Source organism: Leguminivora glycinivorella, chromosome 9, assembly GCF_023078275.1.
Source record: "Leguminivora glycinivorella isolate SPB_JAAS2020 chromosome 9, LegGlyc_1.1, whole genome shotgun sequence".
Taxonomy (NCBI): Eukaryota; Metazoa; Arthropoda; class Insecta; order Lepidoptera; family Tortricidae; genus Leguminivora; species Leguminivora glycinivorella.
In genome coordinates, this window is record NC_062979.1 from 24,081,872 (window position 1) to 24,109,359 (window position 27,488).

Genomic DNA, 27,488 nt, shown 5'->3' on the forward strand with positions numbered 1-27,488 from the left:
TATAGTTGAACCACGAGCGAAGCGAGTTCTGAACTTGCGAGTTTTTTAACACACGAGAAGTAAAATACATTTGCACCCGAGTGTAACACAAAACTTTTCCTCTCACTATAGCGAGGAAACTACAACGCAAAAACGCGTTTATCACTGCTTTCAGTAGTTCCACAGGTGGTAAAACATCTTCATCACTAGATTAACCCATTTTTGTCAATTTTAAAGCACGATAGTTACTCATGAAATAAAACTATGGAAACGGATTAAATCGCGTATAAAGAATTATACCTACGCGATTATCCGTTTCCATAGTTTTAATTCATGAATTTTAAAGCAGTTAATTTGACTTTATTCAAGGTCAAATTACTTTACCCACTAGTGGATAAAATGCGTTTTTACTTGCTGGTATTAAAGGACAGAATCAGCAGTTCTCGAAAAGTTTGTACAAAAATTAAGGAAAAAGTTAGATTTGTTTTTATTATTCCTATTTTGTTACCAAGATTTTTTTGATGAATTGAGATTTTAGTAAGTTTTATTTCGTCATTAAGGTTCTCTAGTATCTATATTTTTTTAATTATAACAATTATCCTGTATATATATTACGAAATCGACTTGTATTACTAAACGTTGGTAACAAAATAGGATCAATTAAAATTTGCTGACGTGACTATGTACAAAGTTGACGGGAACTGCTCGAAATCGAATACGCGTTTCCGAGTTAGTGAGGGGAAAATTATATTTTATTTTGTTTCAGTTCGTCCCTCGTAACGAGTACGAGGAGATAATCCTCCTGCTGCTGGTGGGCGAGGCGATGGCGGTGCGCGACGCCGTGCTGTCGCAGAGCGCGGAGTTCGAGGCGGCGCGCACGCACGCGCTCGCCAACGCCGTCGCCGTCGCCGACCTACTCGCGCTCGCCGGCACGAGGTGGGGGCAGCTGTGTCTCGTCTTAGAGGTAACTATACCGAACATTCTTAATAATTATGCTCTTAGTATGGTCTGAACAAGAAATATCTCACATTTTCATTTCATTTTCTGCCGCGGTCCGGGGTTCGAAGCCCGGTAAGGGCATTTATTTGTGTGATGAGCACAGATGTTTGTTCTAGAGTCGTGGATGTTTTCTATGTATATAAGGTCTAGTTTACCCTTCGGGTTAGAAGTTCAGATGGCAGTCGCTTTCGTAAAAACTGGTGCCTACGCCAAATCTTGGGATTAGTTGTCAAAGCAGACCCCAGGCCCCCATGATTACACATTTTAGTGTGACAGTAACTCTTTATAATACTCGATCCTCTTTGTTGGTAAGTAATTGTTACTTGCAGTCCCTAGAGCGAGCGATGAAGTTTTCCTTCGGCATGGCGCATGTGTGGAGACAGCGCGCGCTCGCCACGGCGGCCGCCGCGCCCACGCCGCCCGTGCAGCTGTGCCACGCGCCGCAACACATCTCACCGGGTGAGTATACACATAGGTGATGGAGAAACCTGACCCAAGGAACGGTCCGATCCCCTTTGAGGGTTTTAAATTTGAAAGGGGATACTCTTTTATTTTAGCGGTGACAGATCAGCAATTCCCATTTAGTTTGTACATTTGGATCACGTCTCCGATTTGGATAAAAATTCGTAGACTGATAGAGTCCATGATGCTGAGCGAGATCCACTAGGGTTCCCAAAATGTCCTAGGTTGATTGTATGAAACTTTCCTTTTTTGTTACCGAAAATGTATAGAAATCTGGTAACAAAAAAGGAAGGTTTCATACAAACTACATAGGACATTTTGGGAAACCTAGTGGATCTCGCTCAGCATCATGGACTCTATCAGCCTACCAATTTTTATCCAATTCGGAGACGTGATCCAAATGTACCTACAAACTAAAAGGGAATTGCACAGATTACAGTTACCCTAGACCTAGACTATAGAGTACCCTACACTTTCTCCTTTTCCGAGTGCTCTACACACCAGACTAAGTTTAGCCACCAGTCCCTGTCCTTAGTCCCTGAAGCTATGAGTTTTTAGTACGTTTTGATATTGACTAGGGACTATCCCCTTCGAGAGGTGTGTATTCGAAAGGGGATAGCCCTCCATTTTAGCGGTAACCCTTAAGGATTTTTTGCGAAGAAGGAGTAAAATTGGTTCGTAATATGATTCAAGTTGAGGAATTGTAGGTATTTAGGACAATAAAATATGTGTATACCCAATTTCAATATGTATTTTGTATGCCTATCGACGAAACATAGCGGTCTCACATAATATTGTACTAACATTGTTACCTATGATTATAAATAAATCATTTGAATTTTAATGTTTTTAACGCTGTTATCTCGCAGGCAGCACGGCGTGGACAGCGGGCGTGCGAGCTCACGCGGTGATGAAGCGTGCAGCGCCGCTTGTTCCTCAAGATGCGGCTTTGAGGCTACTCGGTGCGGATACGTGTTACAGAAGCGGATGGGTGAGTCAAGTAACCCTTGCATGAGTTAGTAACCCAAAGTGAACCTAAACTTGTGACACGGCGTTGATAGCGGGCGTGCGAGCTATACGTGCTATGCTATAGGAGTGGATGGGTACGTCAAACGCCAAGTAACCCTTCTTGCATGGGTTAGTAACCCAAAGTGAACCTAAACTTGTGTCTCGGCGTGGATGGCGGGCGTGCGAGCTCACGCGGTGATGAAGCGTGCAGCGCCGCTTCTTCATCAAGTTGCGGCTTTGAGGCTACTCGGTGCAGACATGTGTTACGGAAGCGGATGGGTGAGTCAAGTAACCCTTGCATGGGTTAGTAACCCAAAGTGAACCTAAACTTGTGTCACGGCGTGGACGGCGGGCGGGCGTTTGAGCTCATGATGAAACGTCCAGCGCCACTTGTTCCTCAAGATGAGCAGATACGTGTTATAGAAGCGGATGAGTCAGACCTTTCTCTTCAAAGTAACTGATAATATTAGATTTTTTCTCTGGTCTATTTTTGGCGCCTGTTAAATAGCCACTTGGTGAAAATATTAACGAGGCCAGCAATACAGTTTGTTTAGTAACGTTTTCTGAAATGTTATGCTTGATATTTAAAATTTATAGAACTAAAACTGGACTAAATCGATATTTTAATATTTTTAATACGAAATCGGAGTCATATAATTTCGTTTTTTTTATATGACGTCGATATCGTATTGAAAATTTGAATACACCTACACACATATTTAGATTTTCGGTGGTAATTAAACATCAAAAATTATACCAATGAAAAAAGTGACAATTCGAAACGGAAGTTCGCATTGGTGACCAAACAAAACTCAATGATTGCCACTTTGTAATTTAGAATTTATTTATAATTTTGTCTAATTTTAATCATATATTTTTCTTACTTTTAGATAGAAGACGGAATAGAGTTAGCGGAGCAGGCGCTAGCGATAGAGCAGGAACAGAACGGCCCATTGTTAGCGCGCTGCTGTCTCTACTGCGGCATCGGCTACCAAATGATGGCCCAGGTGACTCTACATACATACACACAGATAGTAAACCCATAGACCGGTCTGCTATCCCTTTCAAGAATAGATGGATACGAAAAAAACCATTTCATTTTACTTTTCAAGCCCATAAGCAGTAACCCATTTGGTTAGTCAGTAACCCATTACACTTTCAAAACCCTTTTACTCACATAAGTATTTTGCGTAGGCATTGATTTTAATGTTTTCTTTGTCCTTAAATTTTGTAGGTATGCCGCTTGTAGTCTCGAGTTCGACTCGCACTTGACCGTTTTATCATTTTACCAACGACATCCGTATAGACAGATAGTCTAAGAAAACAAGGTAGCTCCATTAGAACCATCAATAAAAACCGGCCAAGAGCGTGTCGGGCCACGCTCAGTGCAGGGTTCCGTAGTTTTCCGTATTTTTCTCAAAAACTGCTGAGCCTATCAAGTTCAAAATAATTTTCTTAAAAAGTATTTATAAAGTTCTACTTTTGTGATATTTTTCTTATTTTTTAAACATATTGGAATGAAAAAAAAAAACCGGCCAAGAGCGTGTCGGGCCACGCTCAGTGTAGGGTTCCGTATTTTTCTCAAAAACTACTAAACCTATCAAGTTCAAAACGATTTTCCTAGAAAGTCTTTATAAAGTTCTAATTTTGTGATTTTTTTCATATTTTTTAAGCATATGGTTCAAAAGTTAAAGGGGGACGCACACACACCTTTTTTTCATTTAGGAGCGATTATTTCCGAAAATATTAATATTATCAAAAAACGGTTTTAGTAAACCCCTATTCATTTTTAAATACCTATCCAACAATATATCACATGTTGGGGTTGAAATGACAAAAAAAAAACACTCCCCACTTTACGTGTAGGGGACCCTAATAAAACATTTTTTGTCGCTTTTTATTTCACCACTTTGTCGGCTTGATTGATATACAATTTATATATAAAATTTCAGTTTTCTAGTGCTAACGGTCTCTGAGATTATCCGCGGACGGACGGACGGACAGACAGACATGGCGAAACTATAAGGGTTCCTAGTTGACTACGGAACCCTAAAAAATCAGTCCCTACTTTACATGTAGGGGGGGTACCCTAACAAAACATTTTTTTTCCACTTTTTATTTTACCACTTTGTAGGCGTGATTGATATACATATTGGTACCAAATTTCAGCTTTCTAGTGCTATCATCGGTCACTGAGATTATTCGCGGACGGACGGACGGACGGACAGACAGACATGGCGAAACTATGTATAAGGGTTCCTAGTTGAATACGGAACCCTAAAAATGTATGTTCGTCTAGACGGTGCTACCTTTGGTTGGATGGCGAGAGAGAGAATTTGAGCCAAATTGTAAATCATTTGTTAGTCGTATACCTCCAAATCAAAAAAATCCTTGTAGCTTTTCACCTATTCGCGTTTTGCCGCGGTAGCGTGTTTTGTTGTAGCGTGTAATATCGATCATTTTGGCACTCGCATATATTTTTAATAGATTTTTACAACGGTAGCAAATTTTGATGTAGCATTATTATCAATAGCCTATTTAGTTAACCGCATTTATTTTCAATAGATTTTTATAACAATAGCGGATTTTAATGTAGCGTTTATCACTAATAGCCTATTCAGTTAGCCGCTAATATTTGTAGTCGCGTTTTACCTGGGTCGCATATTGTATTAATGGTTTAAAAAAAGGCTATATTACTGGGATATAATACGTGGTCAAATGGACATATATCAACATCCACAGTTGCATTAGTAATATATTTTGGTAATATCAGTGATATGCACAACGAGGTTATATAACCAGGAGAAAAACTACAAATGCGAAATGCATTTACAAAACAAAACTATAGAGGTAAAGTGCTTGAAGGAAATATCACGATATCAAATAACGCATTACAAACAAATATCTATTGAGGTGAAAAGCGACTACGGTGAAGAAAGGCAAGAAAATAAATATACTATGAATTTTATACACCATTGTAATTGGCGATCAAAAATCATACTACAAGAAAAAAATCCTGTTCAGAGATTTTGAGATCGCGGCGAAACGCGAATAGGTGAAAAGCTACAAGGATTTTTTGATTTCGAGGTATACGACTAACAAATGTTGTAAATGCAGCGTGATACTCTGCAGCCGGACCACCACGCTTTATTGTGCTCAGATTACCATGGTGGAATGTACCTCTGACATACCCCTTGTACCTCGTCGGAAATTGCATGTACCTCAGTAGTTTGCCAGAAATATGCATTTAAAAGGGGTCCGGCTGGGGAGTAGTACTCCCCAGCCGGACCACGGCTGTACCCGCTCATATCACTGACTTCAAGATATAATTTAACTATCACAAGAATGTACCTGTTACATACCCGTGAATAAGTTGTTTATTCCTTTTAAAAAGTGGCCTTATACATTATTTTTCACACATTAAAATTTTTGGTTATCGCGGTTAGTACGCGATTTCGTTAGCGCCTGAAATATGTGAATAGCAATGTTTTGCGTTTATATGAAATTGCGGAAAAATCTCATAAGGTATTACATCGACTTAAATTCAATTGTATATTTAGTATACATAATATGTATATGTAATATTTATTACAGTATAATCTTTGTGTTATAACTTTCACATCATAAATATGTATATTATAATTCCGAAAAACTCATCGGTACGAGCCGGGGTTTGAACCCGAGACCTCCGTATTGAAAGTCGCACGCTCTTACCGCTAGGCCACCGTTCCCTTTATAGGGCACCGGTCTCAAAAAAGACCACCCTGTATGACTATCTTTTTGTATTTTTTTCTTGTACAGAATTTTTAGTACTACAGGATGGCGATGAGGTTTGAACTCACGATGGATGTTAGGAACACGCCTCTTTCATATATTTAATCGCCATAGTCCGAGGAGTGATAAAACGTACTAACGTAGGTAAGGTGCATTAGGGTAATTCCGAAAGTCATCTAATTACGAAAGTCGCATAAAAATCGCCATTATTTCCATCATATCTACATTTCCCTTTCGGAATTATCCGAGCATTTCTATCATTCGGAATTACCCTAATGCACCTTACGAACGTTTCCGGAAAAATACGAAGGAAAACCTTTTCGCACTACATCTGTATCATCTTTAAACTTGAAAAAAATAAATAAAGATACCTAACGGTGGCCTAGCGGTAAGAGACTTTCAATACGGAGGTCTCGGGTTCAAACCCCGGCTCGTACCGATGAGTTTTTCGGAATTATAATATACATATTTATGATGTGAAAGTTATAACACAAAGATTATACTGTAATAAATATTACATATACATATTATGTATACTAAATATACAATTGAATTTAAGTCGATGTAATACCTTATGAGATTTTTCCGCAATTTCGTATAAACGCAAAACATTGCTATTCACATATTTCAGGCGCTAACGAAATCGCGTACTAACCGCGATAACCAAAAATTTTAATGTGTGAAAAATAATGTATAAGGCCACTTTTTAAAAGGAATAAACAACTTATTCACGGGTATGTAACAGGTACATTCTTGTGATAGTTAAATTATATCTTGAAGTCAGTGATATGAGCGGGTACAGCCGTGGTCCGGCTGGGGAGTACTACTCCCCAGCCGGACCCCTTTTAAATGCATATTTCTGGCAAACTACTGAGGTACATGCAATTTCCGACGAGGTACAAGGGGTATGTCAGAGGTACATTCCACCATGGTAATCTGAGCACAATAAAGCGTGGTGGTCCGGCTGCAGAGTATCACGCGTAAATGCACTGTTACTACACATTTTACTTTAACAGTAAGTGCATTTTCACACTATCCGTTCCGATATCGGATGTCGGAAGGATTTCAAACCAAAAATCAAAAATGGCGGCTTAAATGTATGGGATATCAGCCCTTCATCCGATATCGGATCGGATAATGTAAAAATGCACTAATTTTCTATATTCTCGATCCTCTTTGAAGTTACTATTATCCCAGAGCTGTAAGAACCTCTTTTTGACACATGACAGCGTCCACAAAACGTAAACTCGCGCAACCTAATGAAATTTTAAATAAAATCCTGTAATAATATTTTAAAAAATCAAGCACTTAAAAACAATATTTCGCTTACTTTAAACATAATCTAACACATGTTACATTTTTGCGGATCTTCGTTAGTGAGTATTTTACGATATTAATTTATCACGCAGGATTTACATATGTCATTTATCATTCATTTTTATTTTTAAACTAGTACTGTGGCAGAGTCTGTCATTTCGATTCAAATGACATTTCAGTAAGTTGACAGAAATCGTATATTTGTTTAAGCGCCTCCTTGTACATAGGGCCTAATCGATTCAACCAATTCGAAATTAATCGTTAGATTTGGCAAACGATACGTCTTAGCCACATCGCAACATACTTCAAAACAAATGTGTCAAAATTGTGAACTTACAGATCCGGGACAATAACACTATTTAATTTTCAGAGAACGAATTCTCGCGTGGACAAAGACGCGGCGAACGAGAAATGCCTAAAACTGCTACTCCGGTCGGTGACGTTGGACGACAACGACCACTTGGCGTTCTACCATCTGGCGGTCGCGTACATGCAGCAGGGCAGGCTCAACGATGCCATGGTGAGTGGACCGGTTTGGTCTAGTCGGTAGTGACTAGTAGAGATGCAACGAATAGTTGTTTGGCCGGATACCGAATATTCGGCCTAACCATCGGCTGAATATTCGGTATCCGGCCGCCGAATATTCGGACAGCAGAATTTTACCTACAATACCTACAATCTAAGCAGGGAGCGGGCGCGTCGTGCAGGTTTTGACTTGTTTCGTAGTGAACTTCGCGCGGAGTCCGTTTTTGTTTAAATGTTTATTTTTTTTAATAATAAAGGGTATGATTATAAGTATTATAACCGCAACTGTTTTTTTTTACATTTAATTTGTTTACTCCAAAATCATTCAATCAAAAATAGCACATCCGGTATCCGGCCGGATAGTAGGTACGTCACTATCCGGTATCCGGCCGAATATTCAAATAAGGGCCGAATAGGCCGGATACCGAATATTCGGTGCATCTTTAGTTACTAGTGACACTTGGTGTTCTACCATCTAGCTGTCGCGTATACGGGCATTTTCAAAATTTGGGACACCCCAATTAGCGTAAGTTGTTAACAAAAATTAACTCACTGTCAGTTTTGTGACGATAATTAAGCATGAAATTTCAATAAAAATATTGTGTTTGTGTTAGTTACATAAACTTTAAGCGATAATCTACATTCACAATGTGAAAAAAGTAAATTTTTAGACATATTTTATGCTTAATTGTCGTCACAAAACTGACAGCGAGTTAATTTTTGTTAACGACTTATGCTAATTGGGGGGACCCAAATTCTGAAAATGCCCATATGCAGCAGGGCAGGCTCAAGTGGCGCGTAGTGACCCTGCCTGCTAAGCCGCGGTTCTGAATTCGAATCCATGTGATATAATAAGCATGTGTTGGGTCACATAATAAGCACGCTAGGCCACCAGCGCTTTTCAGGCCCTACGCTAACATTTTATAATATTTCCAGGACGCGACTCGAGCGTGTTTAAACGCGCATTCCGAAAGCGGTGGCGGCCTCCGTCTAGCCACTGCTCTGTGGTCGTGCGCGGCCGCCGGCCCGCGCGGCGCCAGAGCGCTAGCGGCCGCCAGGTTGGCTAGAGCCCGATACCCTAGCGCGCTCTGGCCTTTGTGGGCGCTGTGTGCCTTGCAGTTAGTTTGGGAGAGTGGAGAGGTAGGTACCTCTTGTATCACTCATCGCTGACAGTTTAAACACTGCAAGTGGCGGGTTAAGCTAAAAATAAAATAACAACAAACTATATTAACCCAATAAAACTAAACCAAATTATTAAATATAGTACACATTACAATTCTTTCTCGGCTTACAGGAATTAAATTGCAGTCTCTTATACCATGTAATTTCGCCAGTTAACCATTTTCAAATAATATAAGTTATTGTGTTTACTGCCATTTCGTGATTCGGCGAAATGCATCTATGCTAATCGGAATAATTGCGAAATGAAGCGATGAAAATTAATTTAGAGAACTATACAATCCAGTTTTGCTTCCCATTTTTAACCCCCGACGCAAAAACGACGGGGTGTTATAAGTTTGACGTGTCTGTCTGTGGCATCGTAGCTCCCGAACGGATGAACCGATTTCGATTTTTTTTTGTTTGAAAGCTGAGTTAGTCGGAAGTATTCTTAGCCATGTTTCATGAAAATCGGTCCACTATGTCGCGGTCGGGGGTTTTTTTAAAAATTTTAATTTTGTGGTTAGGTTAAATATACTAAAATACATACATACATACATACAATCACGCCTGTATCCCATAAAGGGGTAGGCAGAACACATGAAACTACTAAAGCTTATAAAATATAGCTTAAGCTTATATAGTACTAGCTTTTGCCCGCGGCTTCGCTCGCGTTAGAAAGAGACAAAAAGTAGCCTATGTCACTCTCCATCCCTTTAACTATCTCCACTTAAAAAATCACGTCAATTCGTAGCTTCGTTTGGCCGTGAAGGACGGACAAACAAACAGACACACTCACTTTCCCATTTATAATATTAGTATGGATAGCTTAAGCTTATACTTTTGACGACCGGTCTGGCGCAGTCGGTAGTTACCCTGCCTGCTACGCCGCGGTCCCGGGTTCTAATCCCGGTAAGGGCATTTATTTGTGTGATGAGCATAGATATTTGTTCCTGAGTCATGGATGTTTTCTATGTATATAAGTATTTGTATATTATATATATCGTTGTCTGAGTGCCCACAACACAAGCCTTCTTGAGCTTACCGTGGGCCTCAGTCAATCTGTGTAAGAATAAGAATGTCCTATAATTTTTATTTTTTTTATTTTATACTAAAATAATCACACAAAATGTCTTCTAGGCCGCGTTAGCGACCGGGAAGGAGTTGCTCACGCTGCTGAACTGCGCGGAAGCGGAGGCGGAAGCGGAAGCGGAGGAGCGGAACGGGTACGCGGAGCTCGACGCTCTGTCAGACTCAGGACAGACGGACCTGCATAGCAACACGCATGCGCGTAAGTTGTGTTATGAGTTGTATGTAAGCGACCGGTAAGGCGCTGTTCACACTGCACACTGTACAGCGCGGAAGCGGAGGCGGAAGCGGAAGCGGAGGAGCGGAACGGGTACGCGGAGCTCGACGCTCTGTCCGACTCGGGACAGACGGACCTGCATAGCAACACGCATGCGCGTAAGTTGTGTTATATGTTGTATGTAAGCGACTGGTAAGGAGCTGTTCACTCTGCACACTGCACAGCGCGGAAGCGGAGGCGGAAGCGGAAGCGGAGGAGCGGAACGGGTACGCGGAGCTCGACGCTCTGTCCGACTCGGGACAGACGGACCTGCATAGCAACACGCATGCGCGTAAGTTGTGTTATATGTTGTATGTAAGCGACTGGTAAGGAGCTGTTCACACTGCACTGCGCGGAAGCGGAGGCGGAAGCGGAAGCGGAGGAGCGGAACGGGTACGCGGAGCTCGACGCTCTGTCAGACTCCGGACAGACGGACCTGCATAGCAACACGCACGCACGTAAGTATAATATCCAAATTATTATAAGTTGATTTTGAGAACAATATGAATTTAGTATTTAATAAAATAAAATAAAAATAAAATAAATATAAATATTGGGGACACCTTACACAGATCAACTTATCTACTTATTAGTTGTCGATATAATTCTAAAAAAAACCGGCCAAGAGCGTGTCGGGCCACGCTCAGTGTAGGGTTCCGTAGTTTTCCGTATTTTTCTCAAAAACTACTGAACCTATCAAGTTCAAAATAATTTTCCTAGAAAGTCTTTATAAAGTTCTACTTTTGTGATTTTTTTCATATTTTTTAAACATATGGTTCAAAAGTTAGAGGGGGGGGACGCACTTTTTTTTTCCTTTAGGAGCGATTATTTCCGAAAATAGGCGTCATCCATATATTACGTCACAGTGTAAGGGGGGTGGGGGGTCATACTAAATGTGACAATCCCTGTTAAAGGGATACAAAAAAGCGTGACATAGGAGGGGGGAGGGGTCCAAAAACCTGAAATTTGGTGTGACGTAATATGTGGATGATCCCATATTAATAGTATCAAAAAACGATCTTAGTAAACCCTTATTAATTTTTAAATACCTATCCAACAATATATCACACGTTGGGGTTGGAATGAAAAAAAATATCAGCCCCCACTTTACATGTAGGGGGGGTACCCTAATAAAACATTTTTTTCCATTTTTTATTTTTGCACTTTGTTGGCGTGATTGATATACATATTGGTACCAAATTTCAGCTTTCTAGTGCTAACGGTTACTGAGATTATCCGCGGACGGACGGACGGACGGACGGACGGACAGACAGACATGGCGAAACTATAAGGGTTCCTAGTTGACTACGGAACCCTAAAAACCCGACATAGTGGACCGATTTTCATGAAACATGGTTAAGAGCACTTCCGACGAATTCAGCTTTCGAACAAAAAAAAGACGAATGCTAAGATGCCACAGACAGACACAAACACAGATACGTCATACTTAACACCCCGTAGTCAATATTGTTATTACCAACCAGGTAATAACAATATTGATTCAGGGTTAGGCAGATTGTGGATACTAATGGAAACTAGTTGTTGACGTGGCGAGCAATATATTCAGAGTGACATATTTACAAACACAAACGTAAAAAACCGGCCAAGTGCGAGTCGGGCTCGCGCACAAAGGGTTCCGTAGCAGCAAATATAATAAACTTATTATGTCAATTTATACACCTGCCAAAATTACAGTTAAATCAACCTATCTCAAAAACTATAAGAGATACTTTGATCAAACCAAAAATCGTTGAAAGAGTTAATTAGCATGCATCACCTCTATTTTTTTTAGAATTTTATACCCCGTAGTTATAAAAATAGAGGGGGGGGACATACTTTTTACGACTTTGAGAGCTGATATCTCAAAAACCGTTCACTTTAAGAAAAATGTTTTTTAGAAAACTTTATATCATTTTAAAAGACCTTTCCATTGATACCCCACACGGGTATGTACATCGAAAAAAAAAATTTTCATCCCTCAGTTACATGTATGGGGGCCCCACCCCCAATTCTTTTTTACTATTTAGTGTCATAATTTTGTAGCGGTTCATACAACACATATTCCCATCAAATTTCATCACTGTAGTACTTATAGTTTCCGAGTAAATCGGCTGTGACAGACGGACAGACGGACAGACGGACAGACGGACAGACGGACATGACGAAACTATAAGGGTTCCGTTTTTGCCATTTTGGCTACGGAACCCTAAAAACAGAAATATTCAAACTGCTGTCACATAAGTAATGGTTTTACTTTATGCCAGCATAATACATACATATCGTCACTACTTTTAAAAAAACTTGTATCTTCGTCTGTCAATGAAAAGAAAATTGTAGTAAGTATGTATAGAATACATATAGACTTACTGCGTTTTAAGTTTGAGGAGCAGCGTGAGATACGAGATTTTTTCAAAGTAGTGACAATACAATACAATACAAATCCACTTTATTGCATAACCTCAGAGATGTACATAGGAACACACACATTACAATAAATTTTATTAAAGAGGTAAACAACAGGCGGCCTTATCGCTAAAGAGCGATCTCTTCCAGGCAACCTTTGGGTAGTGGAAAAATGGTATTCATAACTTTAACTAATTAGGAGGTGCAAAAAAACTAAATTAAAAGTAATTAATAGTAGCTAAAAAGCATATACCTACATAATACATATAATACCTACACATACATATACAATGTATATGCCTATATACCTACATATACATATATAATAATACATACAATATTTCGTGCTAAACGTGACGATATACAACCTCTAATAGTTGACACATCCTTTTTCCTTTTTGAGGACTTGTAACCGGACCGTGCGTATATTTTCCAGCGTCGGTGAGGGCAGAGTCTGCGGGCGCGTACCGCGTGGAGCGCGCGCTGTCGGAGGGCGCGTCGTCCGCGTCGGCCGCGCGCGGCAAGCGGCCCCCGCTCGCCACGCACCGCGCGCAGGCGTGGCTGCTGCTGGCCGACCTGTGTCTCAGGTGACGTGATGTCTTGTACACAGTACTAGTCTAGTATCGCGGCTAGTCGCTCTGTCTCTCGTCGTCCGCGTCGGCCGCGCGCGGCAAGCGGCCCCCGCTCGCCACGCACCGCGCGCAGGCGTGGCTGCTGCTGGCCGACCTGTGTCTCAGGTGACGTGATGTCTTGTACACAGTACTAGTCTAGTATCGCGGCTAGTCGCTCTGTCTCTCGTCGTCCGCGTCGGCCGCGCGCGGCAAGCGGCCCCCGCTCGCCACGCACCGCGCGCAGGCGTGGCTGCTGCTGGCCGACCTGTGTCTCAGGTGACGTGATGTCTTGTACACAGTACTAGTCTAGTATCGCGGCTAGTCGCTCTGTCTCTCGTCGTCCGCGTCGGCCGCGCGCGGCAAGCGGCCCCCGCTCGCCACGCACCGCGCGCAGGCGTGGCTGCTGCTGGCCGACCTGTGTCTCAGGTGACGTGATGTCTTGTACACAGTACTAGTCTAGTATCGCGGCTAGTCGCTCTGTCTCTCGTCGTCCGCGTCGGCCGCGCGCGGCAAGCGGCCCCCGCTCGCCACGCACCGCGCGCAGGCGTGGCTGCTGCTGGCCGACCTGTGTCTCAGGTGACGTGATGTCTTGTACACAGTACTAGTCTAGTATCGCGGCTAGTCGCTCTGTCTCTCGTCGTCCGCGTCGGCCGCGCGCGGCAAGCGGCCCCCGCTCGCCACGCACCGCGCGCAGGCGTGGCTGCTGCTGGCCGACCTGTGTCTCAGGTGACGTGATGTCTTGTACACAGTACTAGTCTAGTATCGCGGCTAGTCGCTCTGTCTCTCGTCGTCCGCGTCGGCCGCGCGCGGCAAGCGGCCCCCGCTCGCCACGCACCGCGCGCAGGCGTGGCTGCTGCTGGCCGACCTGTGTCTCAGGTGACGTGATGTCTTGTACACAGTACTAGTCTAGTATCGCGGCTAGTCGCTCTGTCTCTCGTCGTCCGCGTCGGCCGCGCGCGGCAAGCGGCCCCCGCTCGCCACGCACCGCGCGCAGGCGTGGCTGCTGCTGGCCGACCTGTGTCTCAGGTGACGTGATGTCTTGTACACAGTACTAGTCTAGTATCGCGGCTAGTCGCTCTGTCTCTCGTCGTCCGCGTCGGCCGCGCGCGGCAAGCGGCCCCCGCTCGCCACGCACCGCGCGCAGGCGTGGCTGCTGCTGGCCGACCTGTGTCTCAGGTGACGTGATGTCTTGTACACAGTACTAGTCTAGTATCGCGGCTAGTCGCTCTGTCTCTCGTCGTCCGCGTCGGCCGCGCGCGGCAAGCGGCCCCCGCTCGCCACGCACCGCGCGCAGGCGTGGCTGCTGCTGGCCGACCTGTGTCTCAGGTGACGTGATGTCTTGTACACAGTACTAGTCTAGTATCGCGGCTAGTCGCTCTGTCTCTCGTCGTCCGCGTCGGCCGCGCGCGGCAAGCGGCCCCCGCTCGCCACGCACCGCGCGCAGGCGTGGCTGCTGCTGGCCGACCTGTGTCTCAGGTGACGTGATGTCTTGTACACAGTACTAGTCTAGTATCGCGGCTAGTCGCTCTGTCTCTCGTCGTCCGCGTCGGCCGCGCGCGGCAAGCGGCCCCCGCTCGCCACGCACCGCGCGCAGGCGTGGCTGCTGCTGGCCGACCTGTGTCTCAGGTGACGTGATGTCTTGTACACAGTACTAGTCTAGTATCGCGGCTAGTCGCTCTGTCTCTCGTCGTCCGCGTCGGCCGCGCGCGGCAAGCGGCCCCCGCTCGCCACGCACCGCGCGCAGGCGTGGCTGCTGCTGGCCGACCTGTGTCTCAGGTGACGTGATGTCTTGTACACAGTACTAGTCTAGTATCGCGGCTAGTCGCTCTGTCTCTCGTCGTCCGCGTCGGCCGCGCGCGGCAAGCGGCCCCCGCTCGCCACGCACCGCGCGCAGGCGTGGCTGCTGCTGGCCGACCTGTGTCTCAGGTGACGTGATGTCTTGTACACAGTACTAGTCTAGTATCGCGGCTAGTCGCTCTGTCTCTCGTCGTCCGCGTCGGCCGCGCGCGGCAAGCGGCCCCCGCTCGCCACGCACCGCGCGCAGGCGTGGCTGCTGCTGGCCGACCTGTGTCTCAGGTGACGTGATGTCTTGTACACAGTACTAGTCTAGTATCGCGGCTAGTCGCTCTGTCTCTCGTCGTCCGCGTCGGCCGCGCGCGGCAAGCGGCCCCCGCTCGCCACGCACCGCGCGCAGGCGTGGCTGCTGCTGGCCGACCTGTGTCTCAGGTGACGTGATGTCTTGTACACAGTACTAGTCTAGTATCGCGGCTAGTCGCTCTGTCTCTCGTCGTCCGCGTCGGCCGCGCGCGGCAAGCGGCCCCCGCTCGCCACGCACCGCGCGCAGGCGTGGCTGCTGCTGGCCGACCTGTGTCTCAGGTGACGTGATGTCTTGTACACAGTACTAGTCTAGTATCGCGGCTAGTCGCTCTGTCTCTCGTCGTCCGCGTCGGCCGCGCGCGGCAAGCGGCCCCCGCTCGCCACGCACCGCGCGCAGGCGTGGCTGCTGCTGGCCGACCTGTGTCTCAGGTGACGTGATGTCTTGTACACAGTACTAGTCTAGTATCGCGGCTAGTCGCTCTGTCTCTCGTCGTCCGCGTCGGCCGCGCGCGGCAAGCGGCCCCCGCTCGCCACGCACCGCGCGCAGGCGTGGCTGCTGCTGGCCGACCTGTGTCTCAGGTGACGTGATGTCTTGTACACAGTACTAGTCTAGTATCGCGGCTAGTCGCTCTGTCTCTCGTCGTCCGCGTCGGCCGCGCGCGGCAAGCGGCCCCCGCTCGCCACGCACCGCGCGCAGGCGTGGCTGCTGCTGGCCGACCTGTGTCTCAGGTGACGTGATGTCTTGTACACAGTACTAGTCTAGTATCGCGGCTAGTCGCTCTGTCTCTCGTCGTCCGCGTCGGCCGCGCGCGGCAAGCGGCCCCGCTCGCCACGCACCGCGCGCAGGCGTGGCTGCTGCTGGCCGACCTGTGTCTCAGGTGACGTGATGTCTTGTACACAGTACTAGTCTAGTATCGCGGCTAGTCGCTCTGTCTCTCGTCGTCCGCGTCGGCCGCGCGCGGCAAGCGGCCCCCGCTCGCCACGCACCGCGCGCAGGCGTGGCTGCTGCTGGCCGACCTGTGTCTCAGGTGACGTGATGTCTTGTACACAGTACTAGTCTAGTATCGCGGCTAGTCGCTCTGTCTCTCGTCGTCCGCGTCGGCCGCGCGCGGCAAGCGGCCCCCGCTCGCCACGCACCGCGCGCAGGCGTGGCTGCTGCTGGCCGACCTGTGTCTCAGGTGACGTGATGTCTTGTACACAGTACTAGTCTAGTATCGCGGCTAGTCGCTCTGTCTCTCGTCGTCCGCGTCGGCCGCGCGCGGCAAGCGGCCCCCGCTCGCCACGCACCGCGCGCAGGCGTGGCTGCTGCTGGCCGACCTGTGTCTCAGGTGACGTGATGTCTTGTACACAGTACTAGTCTAGTATCGCGGCTAGTCGCTCTGTCTCTCGTCGTCCGCGTCGGCCGCGCGCGGCAAGCGGCCCCCGCTCGCCACGCACCGCGCGCAGGCGTGGCTGCTGCTGGCCGACCTGTGTCTCAGGTGACGTGATGTCTTGTACACAGTACTAGTCTAGTATCGCGGCTAGTCGCTCTGTCTCTCGTCGTCCGCGTCGGCCGCGCGCGGCAAGCGGCCCCCGCTCGCCACGCACCGCGCGCAGGCGTGGCTGCTGCTGGCCGACCTGTGTCTCAGGTGACGTGATGTCTTGTACACAGTACTAGTCTAGTATCGCGGCTAGTCGCTCTGTCTCTCGTCGTCCGCGTCGGCCGCGCGCGGCAAGCGGCCCCCGCTCGCCACGCACCGCGCGCAGGCGTGGCTGCTGCTGGCCGACCTGTGTCTCAGGTGACGTGATGTCTTGTACACAGTACTAGTCTAGTATCGCGGCTAGTCGCTCTGTCTCTCGTCGTCCGCGTCGGCCGCGCGCGGCAAGCGGCCCCCGCTCGCCACGCACCGCGCGCAGGCGTGGCTGCTGCTGGCCGACCTGTGTCTCAGGTGACGTGATGTCTTGTACACAGTACTAGTCTAGTATCGCGGCTAGTCGCTCTGTCTCTCGTCGTCCGCGTCGGCCGCGCGCGGCAAGCGGCCCCCGCTCGCCACGCACCGCGCGCAGGCGTGGCTGCTGCTGGCCGACCTGTGTCTCAGGTGACGTGATGTCTTGTACACAGTACTAGTCTAGTATCGCGGCTAGTCGCTCTGTCTCTCGTCGTCCGCGTCGGCCGCGCGCGGCAAGCGGCCCCCGCTCGCCACGCACCGCGCGCAGGCGTGGCTGCTGCTGGCCGACCTGTGTCTCAGGTGACGTGATGTCTTGTACACAGTACTAGTCTAGTATCGCGGCTAGTCGCTCTGTCTCTCGTCGTCCGCGTCGGCCGCGCGCGGCAAGCGGCCCCGCTCGCCACGCACCGCGCGCAGGCGTGGCTGCTGCTGGCCGACCTGTGTCTCAGGTGACGTGATGTCTTGTACACAGTACTAGTCTAGTATCGCGGCTAGTCGCTCTGTCTCTCGTCGTCCGCGTCGGCCGCGCGCGGCAAGCGGCCCCCGCTCGCCACGCACCGCGCGCAGGCGTGGCTGCTGCTGGCCGACCTGTGTCTCAGGTGACGTGATGTCTTGTACACAGTACTAGTCTAGTATCGCGGCTAGTCGCTCTGTCTCTCGTCGTCCGCGTCGGCCGCGCGCGGCAAGCGGCCCCCGCTCGCCACGCACCGCGCGCAGGCGTGGCTGCTGCTGGCCGACCTGTGTCTCAGGTGACGTGATGTCTTGTACACAGTACTAGTCTAGTATCGCGGCTAGTCGCTCTGTCTCTCGTCGTCCGCGTCGGCCGCGCGCGGCAAGCGGCCCCCGCTCGCCACGCACCGCGCGCAGGCGTGGCTGCTGCTGGCCGACCTGTGTCTCAGGTGACGTGATGTCTTGTACACAGTACTAGTCTAGTATCGCGGCTAGTCGCTCTGTCTCTCGTCGTCCGCGTCGGCCGCGCGCGGCAAGCGGCCCCCGCTCGCCACGCACCGCGCGCAGGCGTGGCTGCTGCTGGCCGACCTGTGTCTCAGGTGACGTGATGTCTTGTACACAGTACTAGTCTAGTATCGCGGCTAGTCGCTCTGTCTCTCGTCGTCCGCGTCGGCCGCGCGCGGCAAGCGGCCCCCGCTCGCCACGCACCGCGCGCAGGCGTGGCTGCTGCTGGCCGACCTGTGTCTCAGGTGACGTGATGTCTTGTACACAGTACTAGTCTAGTATCGCGGCTAGTCGCTCTGTCTCTCGTCGTCCGCGTCGGCCGCGCGCGGCAAGCGGCCCCCGCTCGCCACGCACCGCGCGCAGGCGTGGCTGCTGCTGGCCGACCTGTGTCTCAGGTGACGTGATGTCTTGTACACAGTACTAGTCTAGTATCGCGGCTAGTCGCTCTGTCTCTCGTCGTCCGCGTCGGCCGCGCGCGGCAAGCGGCCCCCGCTCGCCACGCACCGCGCGCAGGCGTGGCTGCTGCTGGCCGACCTGTGTCTCAGGTGACGTGATGTCTTGTACACAGTACTAGTCTAGTATCGCGGCTAGTCGCTCTGTCTCTCGTCGTCCGCGTCGGCCGCGCGCGGCAAGCGGCCCCCGCTCGCCACGCACCGCGCGCAGGCGTGGCTGCTGCTGGCCGACCTGTGTCTCAGGTGACGTGATGTCTTGTACACAGTACTAGTCTAGTATCGCGGCTAGTCGCTCTGTCTCTCGTCGTCCGCGTCGGCCGCGCGCGGCAAGCGGCCCCCGCTCGCCACGCACCGCGCGCAGGCGTGGCTGCTGCTGGCCGACCTGTGTCTCAGGTGACGTGATGTCTTGTACACAGTACTAGTCTAGTATCGCGGCTAGTCGCTCTGTCTCTCGTCGTCCGCGTCGGCCGCGCGCGGCAAGCGGCCCCCGCTCGCCACGCACCGCGCGCAGGCGTGGCTGCTGCTGGCCGACCTGTGTCTCAGGTGACGTGATGTCTTGTACACAGTACTAGTCTAGTATCGCGGCTAGTCGCTCTGTCTCTCGTCGTCCGCGTCGGCCGCGCGCGGCAAGCGGCCCCCGCTCGCCACGCACCGCGCGCAGGCGTGGCTGCTGCTGGCCGACCTGTGTCTCAGGTGACGTGATGTCTTGTACACAGTACTAGTCTAGTATCGCGGCTAGTCGCTCTGTCTCTCGTCGTCCGCGTCGGCCGCGCGCGGCAAGCGGCCCCCGCTCGCCACGCACCGCGCGCAGGCGTGGCTGCTGCTGGCCGACCTGTGTCTCAGGTGACGTGATGTCTTGTACACAGTACTAGTCTAGTATCGCGGCTAGTCGCTCTGTCTCTCGTCGTCCGCGTCGGCCGCGCGCGGCAAGCGGCCCCCGCTCGCCACGCACCGCGCGCAGGCGTGGCTGCTGCTGGCCGACCTGTGTCTCAGGTGACGTGATGTCTTGATGTTGTGTATACATGTACCTACATCGTATGTACCTATCTATAGCTATAGATGCATAACCAACGCGCTCGCTGTGTGCCTTGTCAAACCACTCTTATTTAGTATTAAATCAGCAACAGCCACATTCGGTCGTTTTACTTATATACCTACCCGCATACATATCAGTGTCGAACGAGGATCTACCTACCGCGCGTGTGTAAAAAAATAATTAGTTATGTCGTTTTTGGGAAATTTGACTGATTTTGATCATAAAACCAGCGAGTGGCAGATTTTTAAAGGACGCTTGACACAATTTATTAAAATAAACGATGTGAAGGATGGAAATAAAAGTGGGATTCTAATAACTCATCTCACAGATGAGTCATTCCGTTTGTTGCGAAACCTCGCATATCCTACGGAAGTAGATGACCTTACTTATGATCAGCTGATTAAATACCTGGACGATCATTTTAAGCAGAAGAAGTGCACATATGCAGATAAGGCACGTTTCTATGGAGCGACAAGGAACGTAGGCGAAACCTTGGGAGAATGGGCGGCGCGATTGAGAGGACTAGCTAGTTACTGCGAGTTCGGCTCCGCTTTAGAAACGGTTTTAGCAGATCGTTTTGTCCTAGGCCTAGGTTCAGGCTCTGAACGTGACAAGTTATTCGAGCAAGATGCGTCGTCAATTAAGATTGGCCAGGCCTTGGAAATAGCGGAGAAAGCAGAATCTGCAAGGGAAGCGAAGGCTGTGATGACCGGTACCAGCACCATCAAGGAGGAGCCCCTGAATCGGATGAGTAGCGAGGGGCGGTACGCGGCAGGCGGCAGCGGCGGAGCTAGGCGCGGCGGCGGCGGCGGCGGCGGCCGCGGCGGCGCGCGGGCTCCGGCGGCGGACCGCGACGACCAGCGAGCGGTTTCCCGGTGCTCCGTATGCGGCATGAAGAGTCACGAGGGTGACAGGTGCCGTTACAAGACCTATCGTTGCCAAAAGTGTGGAGTCGTAGGACACTTGAAGAAAGTGTGTAAAAATGTGCGCCTCAATAATATGGAGTGTGATGATAATTCGGTCGAGCAAAACACTTGCGAGGAGTGCCATATGTATAATTTAAGGTACGTACGCACCAAACCGATTGAATTAAATGTTATTTTAGGAGATATGCCCGTAGTTATGGAATTAGATTGTGGATCAGGAGCGACTGTGATGTCTTACAAATTGTACAAGCGATTGTTTTCCAAATACAAATTGGAAGAGTGTAATATTACAATGTGTTTATACGATGACCATAAAATCTCTCCTCTGGGTGGGTTTACTATAGATATTAAATATAACGGCCAAGTTAAGCCCATTAGTATATTTGTATTTAAAAATGACGGCCCGCCCCTTCTTGGGCGAGACTTTATGGCAGCGTTTAATTTAGAATTACGTACAAAGATAAATAAAATCAGTCACTGTGACGACGATGACGTAAACAGGTTATTGGAACAATACTCTGATTTGTGGCGTGATGAGCTTGGATCTTTTAATAAATTTAAGGTGTCATTGAAATTGAAAGATAATGCATTTCCTAAATTTTTTAAACCCCGTTCAGTACCCTTTGCATTAAAAGATAAAGTAGAAGAAGAATTAAACCGCTTGGTAAAATTAGGTATTTTAGTACCAGTTAACCATTCACTGTACGCAACCCCTATAGTCCCGGTTTTAAAAGAAAACGGCAAAGTAAGGATAGCTGGCGATTATTCAGTCACATTAAATAAGGATTTAATAATCGACAAATACCCATTACCTCGAATTGAAGAGGTATTTGCCAAAATTGGAGGGGGGGAATGTTACAGTAAGATTGATTTGAAAAATGCGTATAATCAATTTTTGTTATGTGATTCGTCTCAAGAACTTACAACAATAAATACCTCTAAGGGTCTCTTTAAATACACTCGATTAGTCTATGGTTTAGCGCCAGCGCCAGCTATTTTCCAAAAATCAATGGAAACACTTCTTTCTGGAATCGAAGGTGTAAGTTGTTGGCTTGACGATATATGCATAACAGGTCCTAACAAAACAATTCATCTCAGTAGGTTACGCGAAGTGTTAACTAGGCTGAGCGACGCGGGTCTTAGGTTACAACAAGAAAAATGTGAATTTTTAAAACCGAGTGTCACATATTTAGGGTACGTAATAAATAAGGAGGGACTGCATACGAGTCCTGATAAGGTTAGGGCTATACTCGACGCGCCAGAACCAAAAAATGTTACAGAGCTCCAGAGTTTTATAGGTGTAGTGAACTACTACAGGGTTTTTATTCCTAACGCTTCCAGCATCATGAACCCATTACACGAGTTGTTGCGAGCGGGCGCGGCGTGGCAGTGGGGCGAGCGCCAGCGCGGCGCCGTGCAGCAGGTGAAGCGGGAGCTGGCCTCCGAGCGCACGCTGGCGCACTTCGAGCCCTCGGCGCAGCTGACGCTGGCGTGCGACGCCGGCCCCGCGGGGCTCGGAGCCGTGCTCTCCCTGAAGGATCAGGCGGGCAACGAGCGACCTTTGGCCTTTGCGTCGAGGTCACTGACTGCAAGTGAACGTAACTACAGTCAGATACAAAAAGAAGCTACGAGCCTGATATTTGGTGTGAAAAAGTTCCATCAATATCTTTATGGCCGTAGCGAGCCTTTATACTTAAGACGGATCACCGACCATTGGTTTCCATTTTTAACAATAATACAGGTATTTCTGTAACCACGGCGCTTCGTCTTCAAAGGTATGCAATTATATTATCAGCATATAATTATATTGTGCAGTATACGACGGGTAAAAGTAATGTAGTAGCCGACTATTTCTCACGAGCTCCGTTAGCGGAGACGGTAACCGCTGCGGATAAGGAATTTGATAAATTTAGTTCTTTAAAGTTCTTAGATTCGGTTTTACCGGCGGTCACCGCGAGTGATATCGAGCAGGCTACAGAAATTGACCCTGTCTTAAAGACGGTGCTTAATTATGTTAAAAAAGGTTGGCCACGCAAGGTAAGTTGTAAATTAATAAGTCCTTATTTCCAATGTAAAACAGACCTGCAGTTTGAAAATGGGACCTTACTGCGCGGGCATAGGGTTGTTATTCCTAGTACCTTACGGCAAAAAATGTTATCGCAATTGCATAGCTCACATTTAGGCATAATAAAAATGAAATCCAATGCGCGCGCTCGGATGTGGTGGCCGGGCATCGATGCCGATATCGAGCAGTGGGCCGCCTCGTGCGCCACGTGCGGCGCGCTGCGCCCGGCGCCGCCGCGCGAGCAGCCGGCGCCCTGGCCGCGGCCGCCCGGCCCCTACCATCGTATTCACATCGACTACATGGCAATAGGGCAAAGAGTATACCTGGTAGTGGTGGACGCGTACAGTAAATGGCTGGAATGTATCTATATGAATAACGGTACAGCAACGCAAGAATTAATTTCCAAACTCAAACGTTTATTTGCCACCTTTGGGCTGCCAAATGCATTGGTTTCGGATAATGACGCTAAAATAAATTGCAAGGAATTTATTACGTTTTGTTCCAGTAATAATATTCAATATATTACATCACCTGTCTATCATCCAAACAGTAACGGATTAGCGGAAATGGGGGTTAAAAATTCCAAGAATATGCTAAAATGTATTTTAAGAGAAAATTTGAAATTAGATATAGTACACGAAAAATTATTGGGCTATTTATTTGAGTATAGGAACAGCGTTCACTGCACCACGGGCGAAACACCGGCCAAGCTAATGTTCGGGAGGAATTTAAGAACGAGACTTGATTTAATTTCGCCACCTGTAAAACCAAATCGTTCTGAGCCTCCGCCGCATCGGAGATGTTTTGAAATTGGTGACGTTGTTTTAGCTCGGTGGTACAGTGCCAGGAAGGAAACATGGGAACATGGTATTATTAAAAGTAAAATAGGAAATAAAATGTATAACGTTTATATGTTCGATTTTGATTCTTATTGTGTAAGACATACGGATCAATTAGTTAAGTATAAAGGAAATGTTAAATTTAATATACCGTCCCGGGGACCAACATTTCCATCTCCACCGTTTACAACTGACGAGTGCCAGGTAGCCTCACTACCTACTCCTAGTGGTTCAGAGTCCAATGGTTCCGAAGGAGAGAGGAATGTAGTCTTGGGGGGGGATGAGGTGTGGTCGGAATGCGACGGCGACGTCGGCGAGCAAGGGGCCGGGGCCCGAGCGCCGGCGGACGCCGCCGCGGACGGTGCGCAGGCGCAGGCGCCGGAGCCGCAGCCGGCGGCGCCTGCGGCCGTGCAGTCGCCGGCGGCCGCGCAACCCGTGCCACGGCACCAGTTGCGCCCGAGACAACCAGTAGATTATAAGATAAGGTGATTGTTAGTAACATTAAGGTTAATTTAATTATTTTAATTGTTGACAGGGTTCAAGACTAGTGTGGGAGGGATGTTGTGTATACATGTACCTACATCGTATGTACCTATCTATAGCTATAGATGCATAACCAACGCGCTCGCTGTGTGCCTTGTCAAACCACTCTTATTTAGTATTAAATCAGCAACAGCCACATTCGGTCGTTTTACTTATATACCTACCCGCATACATATCACTTGTACACAGTACTAGTCTAGTATCGCGGCTAGTCGCTCTGTCTCTCGTCGTCCGCGTCGGCCGCGCGCGGCAAGCGGCCCCCGCTCGCCACGCACCGCGCGCAGGCGTGGCTGCTGCTGGCCGACCTGTGTCTCAGGTGACGTGATGTCTTGTACACAGTACTAGTCTAGTATCGCGGCTAGTCGCTCTGTCTCTCGTCGTCCGCGTCGGCCGCGCGCGGCAAGCGGCCCCGCTCGCCACGCACCGCGCGCAGGCGTGGCTGCTGCTGGCCGACCTGTGTCTCAGGTGACGTGATGTCTTGTACACAGTACTAGTCTAGTATCGCGGCTAGTCGCTCTGTCTCTCGTCGTCCGCGTCGGCCGCGCGCGGCAAGCGGCCCCCGCTCGCCACGCACCGCGCGCAGGCGTGGCTGCTGCTGGCCGACCTGTGTCTCAGGTGACGTGATGTCTTGTACACAGTACTAGTCTAGTATCGCGGCTAGTCGCTCTGTCTCTCGTCGTCCGCGTCGGCCGCGCGCGGCAAGCGGCCCCCGCTCGCCACGCACCGCGCGCAGGCGTGGCTGCTGCTGGCCGACCTGTGTCTCAGGTGACGTGATGTCTTGTACACAGTACTAGTCTAGTATCGCGGCTAGTCGCTCTGTCTCTCGTCGTCCGCGTCGGCCGCGCGCGGCAAGCGGCCCCCGCTCGCCACGCACCGCGCGCAGGCGTGGCTGCTGCTGGCCGACCTGTGTCTCAGGTGACGTGATGTCTTGTACACAGTACTAGTCTAGTATCGCGGCTAGTCGCTCTGTCTCTCGTCGTCCGCGTCGGCCGCGCGCGGCAAGCGGCCCCCGCTCGCCACGCACCGCGCGCAGGCGTGGCTGCTGCTGGCCGACCTGTGTCTCAGGTGACGTGATGTCTTGTACACAGTACTAGTCTAGTATCGCGGCTAGTCGCTCTGTCTCTCGTCGTCCGCGTCGGCCGCGCGCGGCAAGCGGCCCCCGCTCGCCACGCACCGCGCGCAGGCGTGGCTGCTGCTGGCCGACCTGTGTCTCAGGTGACGTGATGTCTTGTACACAGTACTAGTCTAGTATCGCGGCTAGTCGCTCTGTCTCTCGTCGTCCGCGTCGGCCGCGCGCGGCAAGCGGCCCCCGCTCGCCACGCACCGCGCGCAGGCGTGGCTGCTGCTGGCCGACCTGTGTCTCAGGTGACGTGATGTCTTGTACACAGTACTAGTCTAGTATCGCGGCTAGTCGCTCTGTCTCTCGTCGTCCGCGTCGGCCGCGCGCGGCAAGCGGCCCCCGCTCGCCACGCACCGCGCGCAGGCGTGGCTGCTGCTGGCCGACCTGTGTCTCAGGTGACGTGATGTCTTGTACACAGTACTAGTCTAGTATCGCGGCTAGTCGCTCTGTCTCTCGTCGTCCGCGTCGGCCGCGCGCGGCAAGCGGCCCCCGCTCGCCACGCACCGCGCGCAGGCGTGGCTGCTGCTGGCCGACCTGTGTCTCAGGTGACGTGATGTCTTGTACACAGTACTAGTCTAGTATCGCGGCTAGTCGCTCTGTCTCTCGTCGTCCGCGTCGGCCGCGCGCGGCAAGCGGCCCCCGCTCGCCACGCACCGCGCGCAGGCGTGGCTGCTGCTGGCCGACCTGTGTCTCAGGTGACGTGATGTCTTGTACACAGTACTAGTCTAGTATCGCGGCTAGTCGCTCTGTCTCTCGTCGTCCGCGTCGGCCGCGCGCGGCAAGCGGCCCCCGCTCGCCACGCACCGCGCGCAGGCGTGGCTGCTGCTGGCCGACCTGTGTCTCAGGTGACGTGATGTCTTGTACACAGTACTAGTCTAGTATCGCGGCTAGTCGCTCTGTCTCTCGTCGTCCGCGTCGGCCGCGCGCGGCAAGCGGCCCCCGCTCGCCACGCACCGCGCGCAGGCGTGGCTGCTGCTGGCCGACCTGTGTCTCAGGTGACGTGATGTCTTGTACACAGTACTAGTCTAGTATCGCGGCTAGTCGCTCTGTCTCTCGTCGTCCGCGTCGGCCGCGCGCGGCAAGCGGCCCCCGCTCGCCACGCACCGCGCGCAGGCGTGGCTGCTGCTGGCCGACCTGTGTCTCAGGTGACGTGATGTCTTGTACACAGTACTAGTCTAGTATCGCGGCTAGTCGCTCTGTCTCTCGTCGTCCGCGTCGGCCGCGCGCGGCAAGCGGCCCCCGCTCGCCACGCACCGCGCGCAGGCGTGGCTGCTGCTGGCCGACCTGTGTCTCAGGTGACGTGATGTCTTGTACACAGTACTAGTCTAGTATCGCGGCTAGTCGCTCTGTCTCTCGTCGTCCGCGTCGGCCGCGCGCGGCAAGCGGCCCCCGCTCGCCACGCACCGCGCGCAGGCGTGGCTGCTGCTGGCCGACCTGTGTCTCAGGTGACGTGATGTCTTGTACACAGTACTAGTCTAGTATCGCGGCTAGTCGCTCTGTCTCTCGTCGTCCGCGTCGGCCGCGCGCGGCAAGCGGCCCCCGCTCGCCACGCACCGCGCGCAGGCGTGGCTGCTGCTGGCCGACCTGTGTCTCAGGTGACGTGATGTCTTGTACACAGTACTAGTCTAGTATCGCGGCTAGTCGCTCTGTCTCTCGTCGTCCGCGTCGGCCGCGCGCGGCAAGCGGCCCCCGCTCGCCACGCACCGCGCGCAGGCGTGGCTGCTGCTGGCCGACCTGTGTCTCAGGTGACGTGATGTCTTGTACACAGTACTAGTCTAGTATCGCGGCTAGTCGCTCTGTCTCTCGTCGTCCGCGTCGGCCGCGCGCGGCAAGCGGCCCCCGCTCGCCACGCACCGCGCGCAGGCGTGGCTGCTGCTGGCCGACCTGTGTCTCAGGTGACGTGATGTCTTGTACACAGTACTAGTCTAGTATCGCGGCTAGTCGCTC

General features: G+C 50.3%; 2 protein-coding genes across 2 annotated transcripts in view; both read left to right on the top strand.

Annotated features, from left to right (window-relative positions):
• The window catches only part of LOC125229360 (tetratricopeptide repeat protein 7B), a 46,012-nt gene extending 25,784 nt beyond the window's left edge, over positions 1-20,228 (top strand). The window contains exons 7-15 of the mRNA XM_048134182.1: positions 746-943; positions 1,308-1,437; positions 2,310-2,431; positions 3,339-3,455; positions 7,910-8,059; positions 9,001-9,204; positions 10,363-10,513; positions 13,407-13,497; positions 20,186-20,228. Of these exons, the coding sequence (XP_047990139.1) occupies positions 746-943; positions 1,308-1,437; positions 2,310-2,431; positions 3,339-3,455; positions 7,910-8,059; positions 9,001-9,204; positions 10,363-10,513; positions 13,407-13,497; positions 20,186-20,228 (1,206 nt within the window). The remainder of the gene's footprint in view (positions 1-745; positions 944-1,307; positions 1,438-2,309; positions 2,432-3,338; positions 3,456-7,909; positions 8,060-9,000; positions 9,205-10,362; positions 10,514-13,406; positions 13,498-20,185) is intronic.
• Positions 20,030-24,559, top strand: LOC125229338. Its single transcript, XM_048134152.1, has 2 exons — positions 20,030-21,112; positions 24,414-24,559. Exons 1-2 carry the CDS (start codon positions 20,235-20,237, stop codon positions 24,424-24,426), a joined length of 891 nt encoding a protein of 296 aa, XP_047990109.1. The 5' UTR covers positions 20,030-20,234; the 3' UTR covers positions 24,427-24,559.
• The last annotated feature ends 2,929 nt before the right edge of the window (positions 24,560-27,488 follow it).

Coding starts and splice junctions, on each gene's coding strand:
- LOC125229338 (XM_048134152.1), top strand. CDS start 20,235: ATGTCGTTTTTGGGAAATTTGACTGATTTTGATCATAAAACCAGCGAG.